Source organism: Petromyzon marinus (assembly GCF_048934315.1).
Source record: "Petromyzon marinus isolate PM22_M1 ecotype Great Lakes invasive population chromosome 84 unlocalized genomic scaffold, UKy_Petmar_22M1.pri1.0 chr84_unloc.6, whole genome shotgun sequence".
NCBI classification, from domain to species: Eukaryota; Metazoa; Chordata; class Hyperoartia; order Petromyzontiformes; family Petromyzontidae; genus Petromyzon; species Petromyzon marinus.
The window spans coordinates 107,501-125,000 of record NW_027422643.1 but is presented as its reverse complement, the minus strand read 5'-3'; the positions used below and the strand labels follow the sequence as shown (position 1 = coordinate 125,000).

At 45.8% G+C, this 17,500-nt stretch overlaps 1 protein-coding gene across 1 annotated transcript in view; it reads left to right on the top strand.

The window, feature by feature from the left end:
• Positions 1–12,432, top strand: part of LOC116937183 (ras-related protein Rab-35-like) — a 47,880-nt gene extending 35,448 nt beyond the window's left edge. The window contains exons 6-7 of the mRNA XM_076059235.1: positions 1,027–1,196; positions 4,022–12,432. Of these exons, the coding sequence (XP_075915350.1) occupies positions 1,027–1,167 (141 nt within the window). The 3' untranslated portion in view covers positions 1,168–1,196; positions 4,022–12,432. The remainder of the gene's footprint in view (positions 1–1,026; positions 1,197–4,021) is intronic.
• The last annotated feature ends 5,068 nt before the right edge of the window (positions 12,433–17,500 follow it).

Genomic DNA, 17,500 nt, shown 5'->3' with positions numbered 1-17,500 from the left:
CACTCACCCACTCACTCACCCACCCACCCACTCACCCACCCACCCACTCACCCACTCACCCTCCCACTCACCCACCCACCCACTCACCCACTCACTCACTCACCCACCCACTCATTCACCCACCCACTCACCCACTCACTCACCCACTCACTCACCCACCCACCCACCCACTCACCCACCCACTCACCCACTCACTCACCCACCCACTCACCCACCCACCCACCCACTCACCCACACACTCACTCACCCACTCACTCACCCACTCACTCACTCACTCACCCACTCACTCACCCACCCACTCACTCACTCACTCACCCACTCACTCACACACCCACTCACTCACCCACCCACTCACCCACCCACTCACTCACTCACCCACCCACCCACTCACTCACTCACCCACCCACCCACTCACTCACTCACTCACCCACCCACTCACCCACCCACTCACTCACCCACCCACCCACTCACTCACCCACTCACTCACCCACCCACTCACCCACCCACGCACCCTTGCCCGCCCGCCCACCGTGTGTAGATGTTCAGCAGTGTGACCCACCCACCCACCCACTTACTCACTCACCCACCCACCCACCCACTCACTCACCCACTCACTCACACACCCACTCACCCACCCACCCACTCACTCACCCACCCACTCACTCACCCACCCACCCACCCACTCACTCACTCACCCACTCACCCACTCACCCACCCACTCACCCACCCACTCACCCACCCACCCACCCACTCACCCACCCTTGCCCGCCCACCGTGTGTAGATGTTCAGCAACGTGACCCACCCACCCACCCACTCACCCACCCACTCACCCACTCACTCACCCACCCACCCACTCACCCACCCACTCACTCACCCACTCACTCACCCACTCACCCACTCACTCACCCACTCACCCACACACTCACTCACCCACTCACTCACCCACCCACCCACCCACTCACCCACCCACTCACCCACCCACCCACCCACTCACCCACCCACCCTTGCCCGCCCACCGTGTGTAGATGTTCAGCAACGTGACCCATGCCGTGCTGCGGGCTAAGAAGGAGTCTCTGGCGAGGCAGCAGCAGCAGCAGCTGCAGGGTGACGTCGTGCGGCTGGGTCGCCCCGCCAAGGGCACCAGGAAACGCAAAACGTGCTGCTGATGACGGCCCACGATGGAGGGGACAGCCAGGTGGAGGAGGTGGAGTAGGTGGAGGAGGGGAGGTGGTGGTGGAAGAGGTGGAGGAGGAGGTGGAGGAGGGGAGGTGGTGGTGGAAGAGGTGGAGGAGGAGGTGAAGGAGGTGGAGGTAGAGGTGGAGGAGGAGGTGGTGGAGGAGGAGGAGGTAGAGGTGGTGGAGGAGAAGGTGGTGATGGTGGAGGAGGTGAAGGTGGTGATGGTATAGGTAGAGGAGGTGGTGGTGGTGGAGGTGGTAGAGGTGGTGGTGGAGGTGGTGGTGGAGGAGGTGGTGGTGATGGTGATGGTGGAGGTGATGGTGGAAGTGGTGGTGGTGGTGGAGGTGGTGGAGGAGGTGGTAGAGGTGGTGGTGGAGGTGGTAGAGGAGGAGGTGGTGGTGGAGGTGGAGCAGGAGGTGGTGATGGAGGAGGTAGAGGAGGAGATGGTGGAGGTGGTGGAGGAGGTGGTGATGGTGGAGGAGGTGGTGGTGATGGTGGAGGAAGTGGTGGTGGTGATAGTGGAAGTGGTGGTGGTGGTGGTGGTGATAGTGGAAGTGGTGGTGGTGGTGGTGGAGGTGGTGGAGGAGGTGGTAGAGGTGGTGGTGGAGGTGGTGATGGAGGAGGTAGAGGTGGAGGTGGTGGTGGTGGAGGAGGTGGTGATGGTGAAGGAGGTGATGGTGGAAGTGGTGGTGGTGGAGGAGGTAGAGGAGGTGGTGGAAGAGGTGGTAGAGGAGGTGGTGGTGGTGGTGGTGGAGGTGGTGGTGGTGGAGGAGGTGGTGGAGGTGGTGGTGGAGGTGGTGGTGGTGGACGCACACAAACAGATGGACAGGGGATAGGCAGAGACAAAAAGACACAGACGTAGAAACTTCCACACACGGACACCTGTGTGTGTGTGTGTCTGTGTGTGTGTGTCTGTGTGTGTGTGTCTGTGTGTGCGTGTCTGTGTGTGTGTCTGTGTGTGTGTGTCTGTGTGTGTGTGTCTGTGTGTGTGTCTGTGTGTGTGTGTCTGTGTGTGTCTGTGTGTGTGTCTGTGTGTGTGTGTCTATGTGTGTGTCTGTGTGTGTGTGTCTATGTGTGTGTCTGTGTGTGTGTGTCTGTGTGTGTGTGTGTCTGTGTGTGTGTCTGTGTGTGTGTGTGTGTCTGTGTGTGTGTCTGTGTGTGTGTGTCTGTGTGTGTCTGTGTGTGTGTGTCTGTGTGTCTCTGTGTGTCTGCATCTGTGTGTGTGCGTCTGTGTGTGCGTCTGTGTGTGTCTGTGTGTGCTTCTGTGTGTCTTTGTGTGTCTGCATCTGTGTGTCTCTGTGTGTGTGTGTGTGTCTGTGTGTGTGTCTGTGTGTGCGTGTCTGTGTGTGTGTGTCTGTGTGTGTCTCTGTGTGTGTGTGTCTGTGTGTGTGTGTCTGTGTGGGTGTCTGTGTATCTGTGTGTGTCTGTGTGTGTGTCTGTGTGTGTCTGTGTGTGTGTCTGTGTGTCTGTGTGTGTGTGTCTGTGTATGTCTGTGTGTGTGTCTGTGTGTGTCTGTGTGTGTGTCTGTGTGTGTTTGTGTGTGTGTCTGTGTGTGTGTCTGTGTGTGTGTCTGTGTGTGTGTCTGTGTGTGTGTGTCTGTGTGTGTGCGTCTGTGTGTGTGCATCTGTGTGTGTGTCTGTGTGTGTGTGTGTCTGTGTGTGTCTGTGTGTGTGCGTCTGTGTGTGTGTCTGTGTGTGCGTCTGTGTGTGTGTCTGTGTGTGCGTCTGTGTGTGTGTCTGTGTGTGCCTCTGTGTGTCTCTGTGTGTGTCTCTGTGTGTGTGTCTGTGTGTGCGTCTGTGTGTGTCTGTGTGTGCTTCTGTGTGTCTCTGTGTGTCTGCATCTGTGTGTCTCTGTGTGTGTGTCTGTGTGTGTGTCTGTGTGTGTGTGTCTGTGTGTGCGTCTGTGTGTGTCTGTGTGTGCCTCTGTGTGTCTCTGTGTCTGCGTCTGTGTGTCTCTGTCTGTGTGTCTCTGTCTGTGTGTGTGTGTCTGTGTGTGTGTGTCTGTGTGTGTGTGCGTCTGTTTGTGCGTGTGTGCATCTGTGTGTATGCGCCTCTGTGTGTCTCTGTGTGTCTGCATATGTGTGTGTTTGTCTGTGTGTGCGTGTGTACGTCTGCGTGTGTGTGTCTGTCTGTGTCTATGTGTGTGTGTCTGTCTGTGTCTATGTGTGTGTCTGTGCGTGTGTGTCTATGTCTGTGTGTGTCTGTACGTGTGTGTCTGTGTGTGTCTATGTCTGTGTGTGTGTCTGTGTGTGTGTGTCTGTGTGTGTGTGTCTATGTGTGTGTCTATGTGTGTTTGTCTATGTGTGTGTGCACGTGTGTGTGTACACGTGTGTGTCTACGTGTGTGTGTGCACGTGTGTGTGTGTGTGTTCGCGAGTGTGTGTGTGCGAGTGTGTGTGTGTGTGTGCACGCGTGAGTGTGTATATGTATTTGCGTGTGTGTGTGTGTATGCTTGTGTGTGTGCTTGTGTGTGTGTGTGCTTGTGTGAGTGTGTATTTGCGTGTGTGTGTGTGCTTGTGTGAGTGTGTATTTGCGTGTGTGTGTGTATGCTTGTGTGTATATGCGTGTGTATGTGTGTGTGTTTTTGCGTGTGTGTGTGTGTGTTTGCGCGTGTGCGCGTGTGTCTATATATGTATTATAATAACGGCAATATTTTTTACGTGTACATAACTCTCTATATATAGGCAGTAGACTTTGCGTAACTCATCGGTAGCCAAAAGTGTTAAGTCGCTACGCACATTTCAAATTTATCAGCCTCCCTCACCTTTTTAAAAAAAAAAATAATAATTAGTGACGATTAATTAATTACCACCACCACCCACCCCTCCCTCCCTCCCTCCCACCAGGACTTCTTTGTCACTCCACTGCTGGATGAGTGGCGGTGGGCTGGGCATGGTCACTTTGTAAAACGACCATACTTCACCCATCCTGGTTCAGGTGGTTGGATGAGAGGGGATCTCTCCCTCCGCTCGGATAGTACACACACACGTACACACACACACGTACACACACACACACACACGTGTACCACACACACGTATACACGCACGTACACGTGTGTACGTACACGTACACACGTGTACACACACGTGTACACACACACGTGTACACACACACACGTACACACACACACACGTGTACACACGTACACACACACGTACACACACACACACACACGTGTACCACACACACGTATACACACACACGTGTACACACACACGTGTACACACACACACGTGTACACACACACGTACACACACACGTACACACACACACGTACACACACACACACACACGTGTACCACACACACGTATACACACGTACACGTGTACACACACGTACACACACGTGTATACACACGTATACACACACAAAAACACGTGTACACACACACGTACACACACACACGTGTACACACACGTATTCACACACGTACACACACACGTACACACACGTACACGTGTACACACGTACACGTGTACACACGTACACACACGTATACACACACGTGTACACACATACACACACACGTGTATGTACACACGTGTACACACACGTACACACATACGTATACACACGTATACAAAAAAGACAAAGATCCCCCATATAGCCTTAACAGACTGTAGGGGCAAGTGCTGTTAGCGAGCACCTACGTGTACACACACAAACACACGTGTACACACACACGTATTCACACACGTACACACACACGTACACGTGTACACACGTACACACACACGTGTACACACGTACACACACACGTGAACGTACACACACGTGTACACACACGTACACACATACGTATACACACGTATACACACACACGTGTACACACACACGTGTACACACACACGTGTACACACACACGTGTACACACACACGTGTACACATACACGTGTACACACACACGCGTACACACATACACGTGTACACACACACGTACACACACACACACGTACACACACGTACACACACGTACACACACACACGTATGAGTGTGTACATGTGTGCACGCGCGTTTGTGAGTGGGGAGCGGTGATGTAGCAGGTAGCCGTAGCCGCTACGAACCCCCGCTCACGGCCAAACACCACCGCCCGTGACGGCGATCATCTGAACCGGTCCTGGGCCCTCCCCTAGGTCGACTCGGCCTCAAACGAGTAGCTGGTGGGTGTGTAGGCGGTGGTGTAGTGAACATCGCTAGCACTGGGGGAGACAAAGGCGGCCGGGGGCGGGGGGGGGGGCGTGGTGCTACTGGCCACCCACACACACACCCCCCTCCTCTCGCGTGTATCGTTCCGGCCTTCATTGGCAGCGCTGCTACTCGCTAACAGCACTTGCCCCTGCAGCCTGTTACAGGCTACACGGGGATTTGGGGGAGGGTGGGGGGTCTTTGTCTTTGTGTTTAGGGGGCTGAACGATTTTGGGGAGAAGATATATCCGATTGTGATTTCTCCCCGAGCGACGTTACGATTTGATTTTCGATCAACAACAACAAAAAATAATCTTTTTTTTCTTGTTAAAATTCCAGCCGCAGTTCAATTTTCGTGAAGTAATCGATTTTTGTTTTCCTCTTTAAAAAACGCGTGATGGAGCGTTACTGCTGCTGCTGCTACTGCTGCTGCGACCACGTGATGCCATGGACATGTGAACTGCTATTAAAATTCTAACGCAAGGATGGAGAGAGCTTAAAAAAAGAAGATGAATCGCTTCCCAAAGTGTATTTATTTAAAAAAAATTGTTTTAATTGAAATGGAGCAAATCGAACGTGGAACAGTTGTTTTGATTTAGAGCTTTCGTGACTTGCAGGGATTCGTGTTCTAGGGTTCTTTCGGTAAAGTCTCCACCACGTGGAAGGGGAAACAATAAAATAATAAAAATATAAAACAATAAAATTATTGTAAAACAATATAATTATTATTCTTGGTTCTTTCGGTAAAGTCTCCACCACGTAGAAGGGAAACAATAAAATAATAAAAAATATAAAACAATAAAATTATTGTAAAACGATAAAATTATTATTCTTGGTTCTTTCGGTAAAGTCACCACCACGTAAATAGGGGAAACAATAAAATAATAAAAGTATAAAACAATAAAATTATTGTAAAACAAAAAAATTATTATTCTTGGTTCTTTCGGTAAAGTCACCACCACTTAGATAAGGGAAACAATAAAATAATAAAAAATATAAAACAATAAAATTATTATCTTAGTTTTTTCGGTAAAGTCACGTTGAAGGGAAACAACAAAATAATAAAATATATATATAAATTCTCACGACGTTTCGACCATAACTCAAACGGTCATCTTCAGGTGTGTTGGTTTGCATAAATTTATTTTTAAACGGTGCATTTATTTATTTATAAAAACGTTAGCGCCACGCGCAACGATTTGGCAGTTTATTTAGGACTAGTCCATCTATATTCTGAAAAGAGGAGGGGGGAGACGAAATTTTTAATAATGTATGCTGTCTGAAAGCCACTGTAAGCGTGAACAATCAATTAAGACCTGAAATGGTTTATCAGATTCTTCCAATGATTGCTAAGCCCAGAATCCATCTTCTCGGTTGAAATTGCCTCTGTGCTTGTATATGTGGATAGCCTCATGAACGAATCTCTCGTGGTAGCCAGATGGCTTACAAAGAACCTCTGTCTTGGAAAAGTCAATGGCATGTGAGCCTACTGAATTATAACAATGATCTGCCACGGCCGAGGTGTTGGTCCTACCGTGTTTAAGGTCTGCTTTGTGTTCACGAATGCGGTCCGAGACATGGCATTTGGTTTCTCCAATGTAACTACTACCACAGAGGCAACTTAGTTTGTAGACACCAGGGTATTGTATGTCCGGAATCACATCTTTTACAGACGGAACCAGATCACGGATTTTATGTAATGTGTTGAAACGGACCTGGATCTTGTGTTTATTCAAGATTTTGGAGATCTTTTTTAATTATAAATAAATAAATGCACCGTTTAAAAATACATTTATGCAAACCAACACACCTAAAGACGACCGTTTGAGTTATGGTCGAAACGTCGTGAGAATGTTTTATTGTTTTATATATTTATATATTATTTTGTTGTTTCCCTTCAACGTGACTTTACCGAAAAAACTAAGAATATGAATTACTGCAGTCACGAAAGCTTTAAATACAAAAATAAAATTATTGTAAACCAATAAAATTATTATTCTTGGTTCTTTCGGTAAAGTCACCACCACGTAGAAGGGAAACAATAAAATAATAAAACTATAAAACAATAAAATTATTGTAAAACAATAAATTTATTATTCTTGGTTCTGTCGGTAAAGTCACCACCACGTAGAAGGGAAACAATAAAATAATAATGAAAAATATTAAACAATAAAATTATTGTAAAACAAAATTAGTCTTGGTTCTTTCGGTAAAGTCACCACCACGTAGAAGGGAAACAATAAAATAATAATGAAAAATATTTAACAATAAAATTATTATTCTTGGTTCTTTCGGTAAAGTCACCACCACGTAGAAGGGAAACAATAAAATAATAATGAAAAATATTAAACAATAAAATTCTCACGACGTTTCCACTGCAACACACAATCAGTCGTCATCATCAGTTTTGCAGTCGAAACGTGAGAATTTTATTTTTTTATATTTCTATTATTTTATTGTTTTTGCAGTCGAAACGTGATAAAAATTATATTTTTATTATTTTATTGTTTCACCGAAAGAACCAAGAATATAAATACATAGTTGTTAAGGTAAATAAAAGTTATTATAATAACAAAAATATATAATAATTCCAATAAGAAAGTAATAGGGACTTTTTTTAAAAAATCGCAGCCCTTTGCGATTTGCTAATCGTACTGTTTCACATCGCGATTTCGATTTTAAATCGTATTAATCCTTCAGCCCGAGTGTGTGCGCACACACGTACACACACACACGTACACACACACACGTGTACACTACACACACGTGTACACACACACGTACACACACACACGTGTACACACACACGTGTACACACACAGTACACACACATACCTGTACACGTAAACACGTGTACACACAGTGCACACTCGTGTACACACACAGTACACACACGTGTACACAACACAGTACACACACGTACACACACACGTGTACACACAGTACACACACACGTGTACACACACACAGTACACACACCTGTACACGTAAACACACGTGTACACACAGTGCACACTCGTGTACACACACAGTACACACACGTGTACACATTACAGTACACACGTGTACACAACACAGTACACACGTGTACACACACGTACACACACACACGTGTACACACACACAGTACACACACAGTGCACACTCGTGTACACACACGTGTACACAACACAGTACACACGTGTACACAACACAGTACACACGTGTACACACACGTACACACACACGTGTACACACACACGTGTACACACACAGTACACACACACACAGTGCACACTCGTGTACACACACGTGTACACAACACAGTACACACACGTGTACACAACACAGTACACACGTGTACACACGTACACACACACGTGTACACACACACGTGTACACAACACAGTACACACGTGTACACACGTACACACACGTGTACACACACACGTGTACACAACACAGTACACACGTGTACACACGTACACACACGTGTACACACACACGTGTACACACACTACACACACACACAGTACACACGTTTACACACACACATACCTGTACACACGTGTACACACACAAACGTGTACACACACGTGTACACACATACCTGTACACACACGTGTACACACACACGTTTACACACACATACCTGTACACACACGTGTACACACACACGTGCACACACGTGTACACATACCTGTACACACACGTGTACACACACACGTTTACACACACACCTGTACACACACCTGTACACACACCTGTACACACACACACGTGTACACACGTACCTGTACACACACGACTACTAAACCCGCGAGGCCGCGCGTGATTGGATGATCACGCGTGACGTCGCGGTCTCTGACGTCACTCACCACCTCACCCACCCACCCCCCACCCGTTCGGTGCTTTAACGAGTCCTTTTTATATAATATTATTATTTACACTTAAAACTTCCCTCGATATATATCCTTGTTTTATCTTCATGATTGGTAATCGTCGTCGTCGTTATTATTGATCAAATAATATTTTTTTTTACGCGCGGCTACGGAATGGCCGCTTTTTTGCGTTTTGATTTTGATGACACTAAAACACTCCCCCCCACCACCACCACCACAACCCCCCCACTACCCCCCCACCACCACCCCCCTACCACCACCCCCCCCACCACCACCGCAACCCCCCCCACCACCACCTAACCACCACCTACACCACCACCACTACCCCCCCCCCCCAACACCACCACCACCACCCCCCCCCACCACCATCACTCTAATCTGCGATTGATTGGAAAATCCCTGGAGGCCAAACCCACACAGAGATAGCTGTCACTGGGGGTGCCCCCTAGGCTACAGACTCACACACAGAGATAGCTGTCACTGGGGGTGCCCCCTAGGCTACAGACACACACACGGAGACAGCTGCCACTGGGGGTGTCCCCTAGGCTACAGACTCACACACAGAGACAGCTGCCACTGGGGGTGCCCCCTAGGCTACAGACTCACACAGAGACAGCTGTCACTGGGGGTGTCCCCTAGGCTACAGACTCACACAGAGACAGCTGTCACTGGGGGTGTCCCCTAGGCTACAGACACACACAGAGACAGCTGTCACTGGGGGTGTCCCCTAGGCTACAGACTCACACACAGAGACAGCTGCCACTGGGGGTGCCCCCTAGGCTACAGACTCACACAGAGACAGCTGTCACTGGGGGTGTCCCCTAGGCTACAGACTCACACAGAGACAGCTGTCACTGGGGGTGTCCCCTAGGCTACAGAGCCACACAGAGACAGCTGCCACTGGGGGTGTCCCCTAGGCTACAGACTCACACACAGAGACAGCTGTCACTGGGGGTGCCCCCTAGGCTACAGACACACACAGAGACAGCTGTCACTGGGGGTGTCCCCTAGGCTACAGACCCACACATAGAGACAGCTGTCACTGGGGGTGTCCCCTAGGCTACAGACTCACATAGAGACAGCTGTCACTGGGGGTGCCCCCTAGGCTACAGACCCACACACACAGACAGCTGTCACTGGGGGTGTCCCCTAGGCTACAGACTCACACAGAGACAGCTGTCACTGGGGGTGTCCCCTAGGCTACAGACTCACACAGAGACAGCTGCCGCTGGGGGTGTCCCCTAGGCTACAGACTCACACACAGAGACAGCTGTCACTGGGGGTGTCCCCTAGGCTACAGACTCACACAGAGACAGCTGTCACTGGGGGTGTCCCCTAGGCTACAGACCCACACACAGAGACAGCTGTCACTGGGGGTGCCCCCTAGGCTACAGACACACACAGAGACAGCTGTCACTGGGGGTGTCCCCTAGGCTACAGACCCACACACAGAGACAGCTGTCACTGGGGGTGCCCCCTAGGCTACAGACACACAGAGACAGCTGTCACTGGGGGTGCCCCCTAGTCTACAGACCCACACATAGAGACAGCTGTCACTGGGGGTGTCCCCTAGGCTACAGACTCACACAGAGACAGCTGTCACTGGGGGTGTCCCCTAGGCTACAGACACTCACACAGAGACAGCTGTCACTGGGGGTGCCCCCTAGGCTACAGACACACACAGGGACAGCTGTCACTGGGGGTGTCCCCTAGGCTACAGACACACACACAGAGACAGCTGTCACTGGGGGTGTCCCCTAGGCTACAGACACACACAGAGACAGCTGCCACTGGGGGTGCCCCCTAGGCTACAGACACTCACAGAGACAGCTGTCACTGGGGGTGTCCCCTAGGCTACAGACACACACACAGAGACAGCTGTCACTGGGGGTGCCCCCTAGACTACAGACACTCACACAGAGACAGCTGTCACTGGGGGTGCCCCCTAGGCTACAGACACACACAGAGACAGCTGTCACTGGGGGTGCCCCCTAGGCTACAGACACACACAGAGACAGCTGTCACTGGGGGTGTCCCCTAGGCTACAGACTCACACAGAGACAGCTGTCACTGGGGGTGTCCCCTAGGCTACAGACTCACACAGAGACAGCTGTCACTGGGGGTGTCCCCTAGGCTACAGACTCACACAGAGACAGCTGTCACTGGGGGTGCCCCCTATGGTGGTGGTGCCATTGAACGGTTCACATAGCCGGCGCTGTACCGTCTTCCCCCAATAATTAACTCATCCCATCAGCGCCAATTGAAGTTTGGGTGGGGTTAACGGTTTAGTCCCCCACCCTCCACCCCATTCACACCCCCCCACACTCACCCACTGACCTGGTCACTCACCCACACACTCACCCACACACTCACCCACTGACCTGGTCACTCACCCACACACTCACCCACACACTCACCCACTGACCTGGTCACTCACCCACACACTAACCCACTCACCCACACACTAACCCACTCACCCACCTACTCACCCACACACCCACACACTCATCCACACACTCACCCACTCACTCACTCACCCACCCTCCCACTCACCCTCCCACCAACTCACCCACCCACTCACACACTCACCTACTCACCCACATACTCACCTACTCACCCACATACTCACCCACACACTCACCTACTCACCCACACACCCACACACTCACCTACTCACCCACACACTCACCCACCCACCCACTCGTCTGCGTCGCCGTAATCCGCTCACCCTCGCTCGCCACTCCCTCCGCTCGCTGCTGTAAATACGCGCCGTGTACATAGCTGTAGGTGGTGGTGGTGAGCGTGGTGGTGGTGGTGAGCGTGGTGGTGGTGGTGGTGAGCGTGGTGGTGGTGAGCGTGGTGGGGGTGAGTGTGGTGGTGGTAGTGTTGGTGGTGGTGAGCGTGGTGGTGGTGGTGAGCGTGGTGGGGGTGAGTGTGGTGGTAGTGGTGGTGATCGTGGTGGTGGTGGTGAGCGTGGTGGTGGTGGTGAGCGTGGTGGTGGTGAGCGTGGTGGGGGTGAGTGTGGTGGTAGTGGTGTTGGTGATCGTGGTGGTGAGCGTGGTGGTGGTGGTGAGCGTGGTGGTGGTGGTGAGCGTGGTGGTGGTGAGCGTGGTGGTCGAGTTTTTCTTGTTATTGATGTTTTTGATGTTTTTGTTGATGAATTCATTAAAAGCGACAACAACAACATCCTACCGTGTCGATAGTGACTCTAATTCACTCGTGTGTGTGTGTATGTGTCTCACTCCGAATCAGTCGAGCGGCAATTTTTTTTCATCGGTTGCGTAACGCTGTGTGGAAGCTACCTGGTCTGTCGCTCCGCACTAAGCTTCAGGTCTTCTCGGCCACGGTCATTCCCTCCCTTCTCTACGCTTGCGAAACGTGGACCCCCCTAATGGAACATCTTCGCCGGTTAGAAACATTTAGGCTGGCCTGCCTACGATCCATCCTGGGTTTAACCAGACTGGATTGTGTGAGGAGCTCACAAATCCTTGACAGAGCTGGGCAAGATCCCATCGGTGAGCTCCTCCGGCAGGCAAGGCTGCGATGGCTGGGTCATGTAGCCCGCATGCCCAGCCACCGCATGCCGAAACAGCTTTTGTTCGGCCGGATTGAGGGGGCTAAGCGGGCGCGGCACGGGCTAGAGAAGAGATGGAGTGATGTGGTACAGGAGGACGTGGAGCTGAGTGGACTTGCCGATGACCGGTACCAGCGGTGTCAAGATCGGCCTCTGTGGAGGAGGCTCGTGAAGGACGCTGCTACTGGGCAGTTGGAGGTAGTCGCCCTCCAACAACAACGGAGGGTGGAGGAGCGACGCTCACAACAACGAGCGGAGCGCCGGGTGGCTAAAGCACAGCAGGTTGGCACAGTAGGGGGCACAGGTGGTGCATCAGCCACTCATCTCAGTCATCTCAGTCAGTCGACCCGTGGCACCTGCTGGGTCTGCCCCGTGACCTGCCAGCGGGCGTTCGACACTCCACGTGGCCTCAAGGTGCACATGGCCTGGCACAAGCGTCGTGGTGACGTCACCGCCACTTAGTGGCGAATGGCGGTTGTTGTTGTTGATGTTGTTGTGCTCGCAGGCGACACTCCACGCAGAGGACGAACGGAGTCTGCCCTCACAGTTTCCTTCTCATCAAATCACAGCCACATTCGGGACAGGAGCGTCATTTGCAAGAACGAGCGTGGAGTTATTTTTTTATTTTATTTGCGTGATTTTTAATTTTTTGCGTGATTTTTTATTTTATTTGCGTGATTTTATATTTTATTAGCGTGAATTTTTATTAAATTTGCGTGATTTTTATTTTATATTCGTGATTTTCCTTTTATTTGAGTGATTTTTTTATTTTATTTGCGTGATTTTTATTTATTTGCGTGATTTTTTATTTTATTTGCGTGATTTTATATTTTATTAGCGTGAATTTTTATTAAATTTGCGTGATTTTTATTTTATATTCGTGATTTTCATTTTATTTGAGTGATTTTTTTATTTTATTTGCGTGATTTTTATTTATTTGCGTGATTTTTTATTTTATTTGCGTGATTTTATATTTTATTAGCGTGAATTTTTATTAAATTTGCGTGATTTTTATTTATATTCGTGATTTTCATTTTATTTGAGTGATTTTTTTATTATTTGCGTGATTTTTATTTATTTGCGTGATTTTTTATTTTATTTGCGTGATTTTATATTTTATTAGCATGAATTTTTATTAAATTTGCGTGATTTTTATTTTATATTCGTGATTTTCATTTTATTTGAGTGATTTTTTATTTTATTTGCGTGATTTTTATTTATTTGCGTGATTTTTTATTTTATTTGCGAGATTTCATATTTTATTAGCGTGAATTTTTATTAAATTTGCGTGATTTTTATTTTATATTCGTGATTTTCCTTTTATTTGAGTGATTTTTTATTTTATTTGCGTGATTTTTATTAATTTGCGTGATTTTTTTATTTTATTTGCGTGATTTTATATTTTATTAGCGTGAATTTTTATTAAATTTGCGTGATTTTTATTTTATATTCGTGATTTTCATTTTATTTGAGTGATTTTTTTTATTTTATTTGCGTGATTTTTATTTATTTGCGTGATTTTTTATTTTATTTGCGTGATTTTATATTTTATTAGCGTGAATTTTTATTAAATTTGCGTGATTTTTATTTATATTCGTGATTTTCATTTTATTTGAGTGATTTTTTTTATTATTTGCGTGATTTTATTTATTTGCGTGATTTTTTATTTTATTTGCGTGATTTTATATTTTATTAGCATGAATTTTTATTAAATTTGCGTGATTTTTATTTTATATTCGTGATTTTCATTTTATTTGAGTGATTTTTTATTTTATTTGCGTGATTTTTATTTATTTGCGTGATTTTTTATTTTATTTGCGAGATTTCATATTTTATTAGCGTGAATTTTTATTAAATTTGCGTGATTTTTATTTTATATTCGTGATTTTCCTTTTATTTGAGTGATTTTTTATTTTATTTGCGTGATTTTTATTTATTTGCGTGATTTTTTATTTTATTTGCGAGATTTATATTTTATTAGCGTGAATTTTTATTAAATTTGCGTGATTTTTATTTTATATTCGTGATTTTCATTTTATTTGAGTGATTTTTTTTATTTTATTTGCGTGATTTTTATTTATTTGCGTGATTTTTTATTTTATTTGCGTGATTTTATATTTTATTAGCATGAATTTTTATTAAATTTGCGTGATTTTTATTTATATTCGTGATTTTCATTTTATTTGAGTGATTTTTTTATTATTTGCGTGATTTTTATTTATTTGCGTGATTTTTTATTTTATTTGCGTGATTTTATATTTTATTAGCATGAATTTTTATTAAATTTGCGTGATTTTTATTTTATATTCGTGATTTTCATTTTATTTGAGTGATTTTTTATTTTATTTGCGTGATTTTTATTTATTTGCGTGATTTTTTATTTTATTTGCGAGATTTATATTTTATTAGCGTGAATTTTTATTAAATTTGCGTGATTTTTATTTTATATTCGTGATTTTCATTTTATTTGAGTGATTTTTTTATTTTATTTGCGTGATTTTTATTTATTTGCGTGATTTTTTATTTTATTTGCGTGATTTTATATTTTATTAGCGTGAATTTTTATTAAATTCGCGTGATTTTTATTTTATATTCGTGATGTTCATTTTATGTGAGTTATTTATTTTATTTGCGTGATTTTTATTTATTTGCGTGATTTTTTATTTTATTTGCGTGATTTTATATTTTATTAGAGTGCATTTTTATTAAATTTGCGTGATTTTTATTTTATATTCGTGATTTTCATTTTGTTTGCGTGATTTTTTTATTTTATTTGCGTGATTTTATATTTTATTAGCGCGAATTTTTATTAAATTTGCGTGATTTTTATTTTATAGTCGTGATTTTCATTTTATTTGAGTGATTTTTTATTGGCGTGATTTTTATTTATTTGCGTGATTTTTTATTTTATTTGCGTGATTTTATATTTTATTAGCGTGAATTTTTATTAAATTTGCGTGATTTTTATTTTATATTCGTGATTTTCATTTTACTTGAGTGATTTTTTTAATTTTATTTGCGTGATTTTTATTTATTTGCGTGATTTTTTATTTTATTAGCGTGATTTTTTATTTTATTTGTGTGATTTTTATTTTATTTGAGTGATTTTATATTTTATTAGCGTGAATTTTTATTTTATTTGCGTGACTTTTATTTTATATTCGTGATTTTCATTTTATTTGAGTGATTTTTTTTATTTTATTTGCGTGATATTTATTTATTTGCGTGATTTTTTTATTTTATTAGCGTGATTTTTTTATTTTATTTGCGTGATGTTTATTTTATTTGAGTGATTTTATATTTTATTAGCGTGAATTTTATTTTATTTGCGTGATTTTTACTTTTATATTCGTGATTTTTATTTTATTTGCGTGATTTTGATTTTATTTTATTTGCGCGATTTCCTATTTTATTTGCGTGATTTTTAATAAATTATTGTAATTTTTATTTTATTTGTGTGATTTTTTATTTTATTTTTGTGATTTTTATTTTATTTGCGTGATTTTTATTTAATTCGTGTGATTTTTTATTTTATTTGCGTGATTTTTATTTAATTCGTGTGATTTTTTATTTTATTTGCGTGATTTTTATTTAATTCGTGTGATTTTTTTATTTTATTTGCGTGATTTTATTTTTCATCATCGTCATCATCATCGTTATCATCGTTGTCATCATCGTCATCATCATCGTCTTTATCATCGTCATCATCGTTGTCATCATCGTCATCATCGTCATCATCATCGTCGTTATCATTGTCATCATCATCGTCATCATCATCGTCGCCATCAAGAATCATCATCAACGTCGTCGTCATCGTCGTCATCGTCATTGTCGTCATCATCGCCATCGTCACCGTGTGGACATTTATAACAGCAGCCGCCAAATGAATCTCTACTGCGTGCGGATTAGAGAACAAGCAGAGTAGAGACAACAAAAACACCACCAGCACCAGCAGCACCATCTACCACCAATATCACCACCACCATCACCACCACCATCACCACCACCATCACCACCACCATCACCACCATCTACCACCACCACTACCACCACTACCAGCAGCACCATCTACCAGCACCACCACCAGCACAACCATCACCACCATCACCACCACCACCAGCACCACCAGCACCACCACCATCACCACCAGCACCACCACCACCATCACCACCACCACCATCACCACCACCACCACCATCACCACCATCACCAACACCACCATCACCACCACCACCAGCACCATCTACCAGCACCACCACCATCATCATCACCACCACCACCACCATCACCACCACCATCACCACCACCATCACCAACACCACCATCACCACCACCACCACCACCATCACCACCACCAGCACCACCACCATCACCACCACCAGCACCATCTACCAGCACCACCACCACTACCACCACCACCAGCACCACCACCATCATCACCACCAGCACCACCAGCATCACCACCACCACCACCATCACCACCACCACCAGCACCACCATCACTACCACCACCACCATCACCACCACCACCACCATCACCACCACCACCATCACCACCATCACCACCACCATCACCACCAGCACCACCACCAGTACCATCACCACCACCACCAGCACCACCACCACCACCAGCACCACCACCCACCACCATCACTACCACCACCACCAGCACCACCACCA